General features: G+C 44.5%; 1 protein-coding gene across 4 annotated transcripts in view; it reads right to left on the reverse strand.

The window, feature by feature from the left end:
* PBX1 (PBX homeobox 1) overlaps positions 1-5,526 on the reverse strand; it is a 242,926-nt gene extending 237,400 nt beyond the window's left edge. For 2 of the 4 annotated variants that reach the window (XM_073356383.1, XM_073356382.1), the window contains exons 1-2: positions 4,615-5,526; positions 1,580-1,653 (exon numbers count right to left, since the gene is read on the reverse strand). In XM_073356383.1, the coding sequence (XP_073212484.1) occupies positions 1,580-1,653; positions 4,615-4,805 (265 nt within the window). In that variant the 5' untranslated portion in view covers positions 4,806-5,526. The remainder of the gene's footprint in view (positions 1-1,579; positions 1,654-4,614) is intronic. The other 2 variants (XM_073356385.1, XM_073356384.1) reach the window with 1 other exon arrangement.
* Positions 5,527-7,591: the final 2,065 nt, after the last annotated feature.

Genomic DNA, 7,591 nt, shown 5'->3' on the forward strand with positions numbered 1-7,591 from the left:
ACTGCTTTGATTTCAAACCAGGGCAGATATTGATTAGAGACTGGGCCAACCACCAACATTTTATAGACAACATTCTCAACAAAACAAATAAGAGAAAGAAAGAGGGAGAGAGAGACAGGTCTTTTTCTTGGCTAATAGAAAATAAAAGGAGAGGAAGAAAAGGCACTTGCAGGATTTCCAAGGCATCTCTGATATTTATATATACAGCGTCCATTACATTATAGGAACCATATACAGGCTCCATTCTATTATAGGAAATATATAATGAACGGCATTTCAATAAGGTCAGGCACTGGCTGTGCAGCCCTAAGGACTTCAGAGAGTTGAATGCCACTGCTAGGTGCTTTGTCTAGGTTACAAGCTGCTCAAACAACATTTAACAAAGGGCCTCCTTAGTCATATTATATATATTACAAGAGTCAAGTAACCACATTTTCAATCAGCTGCTAACGTGATGAGGCTTATATATTATATATATATATATTTTTTTAAACAGACACAGATTCAGGTTTCCAAAAGCTGCTCTCCCCCACCATGTGTAACTATCAATGTATATCAATTGGGCATGCAATCATATTTATTGTCACTTTCATTCATGTCATGCCCTTGCTTATATAGTTTAGATATGAATTATTGACTGTTACCGTCCTGCTGGTAAAAGGGGAGGGGGAAAAGAAAGGCAAGTAGTTCTCAGCGTGCTAAAAAAGAAGCTGTTGGATCAGGCGGCCTATATGCAGTTCATTTTTCTGGGAGGCATAAGAAAGGATTTTACCCATTCGGAGGGAGGAAAATAAAATTAAAAATTGCAAAAAATAAAATAAATACATGGCGGCGGATGTTGCTAAATGTCCTTCCCTGAGCATCTGTTGTTTAAGATCACCCTTGATTGATGACTGCTATTTTTTAATTGTTGCTTTTAAAATTTAAATGCCCTCCTGGGATGTGTTATAAGTGTGTTAGTGCACGGTAGGAGGTCTGGAAAAGTGGGAACTAGCAGAATGAGTGTTGTGATGTCATTACCGCCCTTACAGGAGAACACCCCCTGCCATAAAACCACAGTACCCTAAAGTAATCAACAATCTAATAGATAGGCTTCCACTAAAGGTATTTGACAACTCTCTCTGTGTCATCTGGTGCCAGTGACTGGCAGATACATGGGGATTTTAACTTTATTTAAAATTAAAAAAAAACTGTAGAAGTGTATTTTTATTCTTTTTACCCTTATTTAAGGGACAAACTGAAAACACCTTCTTAGGGGGCCGTTTGTTTTTTAAATCTATTTCCAAACAGTTTTCATAGCAGAGCAATATTTTAAAGCTGTAACAAGAAAGACAATATATTAAAAGCAGCATATGGCAAAAAAAAAAAAAGGTTCCATGGGTGAAGATTAATTAATATTTTCTCCTCTTCAACAGATACCCTACTATGCAATGTTAATGCCCGAAGTGTAAAATATTCCATTTTTCCCTTTAAAATAATATTAAAAAAATAAGAACTTTTGAGGAGAGGGAAATACCCTTAAAGCGGAAAAACAAAATCGGCACAAAACCCATAAGAACATCAGAATCCCCATTCCTACCTGTTTTTTCTTTGATTTCACACAAGACGTTAAAAAGGGCCGGCTTCATTCTGTGGCAGTTTAAAGCATGTTTCCTGCAAGAAAGAAGCAAGGTTAGGGTGCCATGGCAGCTCAAGACAACTTTCAAAATTGAAATTGGCTAGCATGTGCAAAAGGAGGGGGGAAAATACAAATATTCCTATAAACAATAGCATGTGCAAAAGGAGGGGGGAAATACAAATATACCTATAAACAATATACATTTTGGCCAAAACTGCACAGGAAGTCACCGTTCAATAACTTTTAGGACTTTAACTGGTGATCTTTCATCCTTGAGGGGCTACCCACTAACGCAGATAACATAAATTAGGCCAATTTAGGAATTAGTAGCAAAAGCCATTTTCAAGTAAGTGGCATTCACAATCTAGCAGCCCTAGCCAGGCAATTAACAGCCAAGCCAGGAACATGTGGAAGACAATCTTATTGAAATACACAGCACTGAGATCTGTCTCCCTCCCTCTGACCCCGTCCCCACACTACCCTCCTTTCTATTTAATACACCCATGTGTTCCAATTCATCCTGCAGATGCTCCCCAAAATTTGAAAGGTGCACCGACTGGAACTGTCAATTTCTAGCATTTCAGGACCCAAGTGAAAGAGAATGGAAATGCACTGCCAGGGGCAAACACACACATCTGGGCACAAAAATTCATTTTTTCATGTTTACATTATGCGTCTTGTGTACACACTGCCTGCTCGCTGATGTTAAGATTCAATTATTGACAATTAGGACACTACACACATTTAAAAAAAAAAAAAACACACACACAACCCTCTGCCTGCTGGATTTTTTTAAATTTTCTTTTCGGGCGGCAGGGATTAGTTATTGTTTTTGAGGGAGGCAGGAGAGTTGCTTGTTTAATTCGCTGGTTGCCTTTAAAACCCATCAGGTGCCCACTTAAGCAAAGAAACAAATGTCATTTTTTTTAGCCATATAATCACTTTGCAAAGGGCTTGGTTGTATAAAGGGCTGTTCCAATCAGGCATCAATTATGGGAATGCTGTTTACCAACTGAAATTATATATAAAGGTGGTGGTAACATCTGGGAAACATTCATTATTATTTTCCTCACCACCCTAAGCCCCCCACCTTATGGTAAAAGATTGGTATATGAAGTCTCTCAAAGGCATAACCCAGAAAAACCACACTGTCACCTTAGCAAAGAACTCAAATGATCACAGCCATTTGTATATAAACAACGCATATGTGCCACACACACACACTTAGCAATTTACATCTTTGAAGGAACTTCATAAAAAACTAACATGGGATGCATACGCAGGATTGAAAACCACGCATCGCTGAAAAATATAGTCGGTTTCGCAGCTGAAAAGAAAGTCCTGTAAGGAAGTAGCTGTGGGTAGCCCAGCAAGGCAAAACATGGAGCATCATCCAGGTCTCAAAGTTCTGTTTGTTTTTAATTTAATTGAATGTATATTACACATGCAAAAGAACACACACACACACACACACACAATTTCTGTAACTTTCAGGATAAAGATTTTCCCCCTCCCCCAGCTCTGTCTGGGCATGAAGTGGGAAATTTCTTCATCCTAAAAGCTAGCAAGCTCTGCTTCTACAACAATCAGCCCAATAACAAAGTATCCTATTATATTGGGGTTTTAAGGCTAAGAAGACAGAGAGACCAAATATAATAGCATACCCTCATGCCTTTGGAAGTAGATCCAAGCTAGTTTATTGGGATATGTGTTTTTCCATGAACAATGTACTCTAGCAATCTGTTCCATTGTGGAACATATGTGCCAGTGAGAACTATACCACACCTAGAAGCTTTTCTTCAGATAATAAAATTCTAATGTACATCAGACAATTTTTGACAACTTTATATTAAAAAAAATAAATAACTGAGCCTTCATTTTTCTAAGTTTTGCTAGAGCTTTTCAACGCTGTCTATTGAGCTTGCATGCGATGAAGTTGAATATGTTCCAGTTAGCAGATTTTTACTGGTTTTTTTTCCTTTTTAATATCCCACCATAAAAAAAAAAATCTGTGCACGTCTGTCCCAACCATAAAATGTAGCCTTAGAAGAAAGTGCATTATTTTAAAATGTGTCCAAAGATGATATACCACTTGGTGCATTTTCTATGGAATTCAAAGCAGGCTACTGTGTTTTTAAAATTGTCTACTGTAAAATGAAATACTACAGTGCAAATGCTGAAGAAGAATCAGCTGCCATCCCCAGATCCGACTCCAAAAATGTACATAATCTGTGGATTCCAATACCACACAGTAGTGTCATAGGTGCCTAATGTGGGGGGTGGAGGGGGGAAAAGAGAAAGAGTGTAGTTTTTGTACATATAGCTGGATTAGACAGTCAACCCACAAGAAACTGACCCAAGTTTTTGTTGTTTTTTTAAATCCCATCACTCCAAACAAGAATTTGAGTAAGACTTTTTCAATGAATAAAAGCAAATATCCACCCCTCCCCATGAAAAGGCCTGTTTTTTAAAATCCCATGGAAAAGCTTTTCTAAAAGGGCAGATAACCGGCGACAGAGAAAATGATTTGTTTTTACACACACACAAAAGAGCAAGGAATCAATTTTTTTAGAAATCCTAACCGTCCCAAGACACGGGCAAGAAGGGCGGGATGAAAGGAATGAAAATCAAATAATTTAGCAATAAAGTCTAGCCTGGGACTTTCTCCTCCTGCAATACCACCCAGCAAGATGATGTTCAAAACTTAGCCCTCCTGTCCTGTTCGACTCCAGGCGCCATGGAAGTGAGGAAGGCCGGCTTGAGATCAGAGAGCAGTTTCAAATAGATAGATAAAGGCAGACTGATATAATGTAACTATATCATATCACCAGATAGATAGATAGATACACTTGCAATCAATATTTCTCCTGCGGCTCTGGTTCCTTCCCTTCCCAACCTAGCTGATCTTCAAAGCAGAGAAAGCACAATGAAGAAACCCAGCACCATGCAAGAAGCAAGAGAAGATTTCGCCCGCCCCCCCCCCCTTCCCATCTCACCTGGCTTGTGCCTCATCCAAACTCTGATCTGTGATGGTCATGATCTGTTGTAAAATGTCTCCAATGTCTTGTTTCCTGCCTCCCTCGCCCTCTGTCCCTCCTGCTCCATCCTGCATGTGTTGGGACAGACCGGGATGTCCTGCCATCCCCACCCCAGCATGGGAATGCATCAACCTGGGTTGATCGTCCATCGCCCAAGCTAGCAGCAGCAGTCCCTTTTCTCCTTCCTTCTCCCTCCTGCTCCTTCGGCGCGCCTCCTAGGGAGAAACCAGGCTTTTTATCCTTCACGCTGGCTCCAAATCCTTCTTCTCGGGAGGAGGAAATTAAAAAAAAAAAAAAAAAAGGCAAAACGAGAAAGGGGGGAGGGGGATCCCGTTGCTTCTTGAAGGAAGGGGGGAAGGGGACTCGGGGGGATGGGGATGGGGAGGAGGGTGACTCCAAAAAGCAAGAAAAATAAAGCTCCTTGCCACTTGGGGAGGAGGATCAGAGCTGGATTCTGGCTGCTTTCTTAGTCCCGGGCTCCTTTTGCAATCGCAGAAATGAGCTATCAGCCTTTAAATCTGCCTCTTAATCCTTTTGCAAATAGGCATTGATCTGGGGAAGGCAGGGGCGAAGGAGGGTTGCAAGGCAAACTTTCCCCCACCCCCCTCCAGCCACTGCCAGAGCGATCTCAAAGGGGGTGGGCTGGTTTGCTTTCTTTCTTTTTTCCTCTCCCCTTCTTCTTGCAAAAGCCAGAGCTCTTCCCCCACCCCAGCAGCAGCAAAGCAAGCAAAATACCCTCCCTTTTCTCTCTGTCTCTGCAAACTCCAGCAGCCCCCTCTGCCTCCTGCTTTTGTTTAGCTCAGGCTCAGGACTCCTGAAACTGACACAGAAAAAAGCCACAGGAGGAGAGAGCCAAGCTGCCCACCCCTCTGCCTTGATTGGCCATCTGGGAAGGGCCCGAGCTCCTCCCACCCCTTCCTCAGACACATACACTCACATCCCCACCCCACCCCCCCAGCTTCCTGTCAATCACCGGGTTCAGAGGTGGGCTGTGCCCTGCTTCCATCCGAAGTCTCCAGTCCTTAAAGGTGCAAAGGGGTCTTTGCAAAAGAAAGTGTACTTGGCCTGTTCCCCGTTCCCCGTCGTCGTCGTCTCCCGATGTGCTTGCTCTTCGTAGGGGAGGGGAAGGCTTCCAACCCGGCCACCCTGCAGCCCTGCGAAAAGAAACAAAAGGAGGTTTATTGCAAACATGCCAACCTACCACTGGTTTACAAGCCTTGCCTGCATGTCCTTGCGAAAGCATTATTTGTACGCTGGGAAGCAGAGAGATGCCAGCTGTGATTTAGGAAAAGGGCCTGGTTCGCTCGGAGTCCGGGCTGCCCTCCACCTTCATAAAGAGGAGGCAGGCCCCAAGAAACCCTGGGGCTAGGTGAAAAACACCGGATTTTTTTACAAAACTAAATAAATAAACGCCAGGTTATTTCATTCACCTGAAGTTTCTGCGCCTTTAGGTTACAGTTGGGTCACGTTCTCAGCCTTTCCTCCACAATCATGAAGGCTAGAAGGTTTTTTTTTAAATGAACTTCTTGCCTAATCCCCTGACTCCAGGAGTTGGGGTTTTAAGACATACACCAAATACTGTAAGAGTTGGCAGTGCTGGCTCTGGGTGACAATTCTGCAATAGGAGAGGCCATAGAAAGAGTTCAATTAAATGAGTGCTTGCCTTTCTTCCCAAGTGCTAAAGGGGTTCTGTGGAGCGAAGGAAGTTTTGGAATGATTTACAGAGCACCATCAGCGCTGGCCCTCCCCCGTACAAATAGAGCTGGATATGGTGCCCGCCCCAAGGAGCTTACAAAACAGAGCCCTGTCTGCTTCAGGAACTCAATCCCTTTAAACTGCCTTTGTGGGATTCAGTGAAGTGAACCGGGGCACTGCCACCTTGAAAATCAATTTTGTCTGGAAATATCACAGTGGTCCTAAGTATAAGTAACTCCTAAATCACAGCTGGCAAGCATGACGTTTCCCTCAAAGAGACAGTGACTGATTCCCCCTCCCCCTGAGCAGTGGTAGGGGTCTGGCATTGAAGCACCTGAATGGAAAGCGGCCAGCATGTCCATCCACAGCCATAAAATCTGTGACTGCCCCACAGATCAAACACACACTTGTCTGGAGCTACCTACCCAACCTCCTGCATAACAGCAGGAGCTGGCAGCAGGCGCAGACAAAGAAGTAGAGGGGCTTAGCAGTGCCTACCCATGGCCAGGCAGAGTCACTGCAAGGGGATACCAGCTGCCTGCCTCGGACCCAGCTGGGGGCCTGAGCACGCAGCTGGTATGAGTGTCACGTGAGGCACCTGACGTGGCAGGTGTGCCTAATGTGGGTAAAACTGAAAGAGATTGTCAGGTCTCTGTGCCTGGCCTGCAGGGCGGCTGTGCTGCTGACCTACTGGGTGTACATCTCCAGTTTTCAAAGAGATCCATATTGCTGGCATCCATCTCACAGGTCAGGGTCCTTGTTCTGCCCAGGGGTTACGGTCCCTGGCTGGTCAATTGTAATCCCTGTCTCCTGCAGTGCTCCAGATGGAACTCACATGCAAGCTCTGCCCCAGGGCCCGTAGGAGGATGTTCAGCAGTAACACAGCACCAGAGCAGCTGCTGGTTCTGAGTCTGGGGCCATGATGGTGTCATCTGTTCCCAGGACCACTGCATAGAGCTTGGGAGGAAAAGGAGCTGGATGGCCGCCAGGGGCACCCCTTTCTGCAGGGAGCCCCCGTCAATTTCTGCATCCCTGTATGACTGAGACCGGGGTAGGAGACAAATGATCCTTGTTCTTACCCTCTCCAGAGCCCTGCACAGACCTGGGGAGTAGGGTTGCCAACTTTCTAATTCCAGAAAATGAACCCCCTTGCCCCACCCCCTCCCACCCACTGCCCTGCCCCTTCCCTGAGTCCCCGCCCCTCCCTGAGGCTCCCCCGCTCATTCCCTCCCCGTCCCTC

Source organism: Lepidochelys kempii, chromosome 8, assembly GCF_965140265.1.
Source record: "Lepidochelys kempii isolate rLepKem1 chromosome 8, rLepKem1.hap2, whole genome shotgun sequence".
Lineage (NCBI taxonomy): Eukaryota > Metazoa > Chordata > Testudines > Cheloniidae > Lepidochelys > Lepidochelys kempii.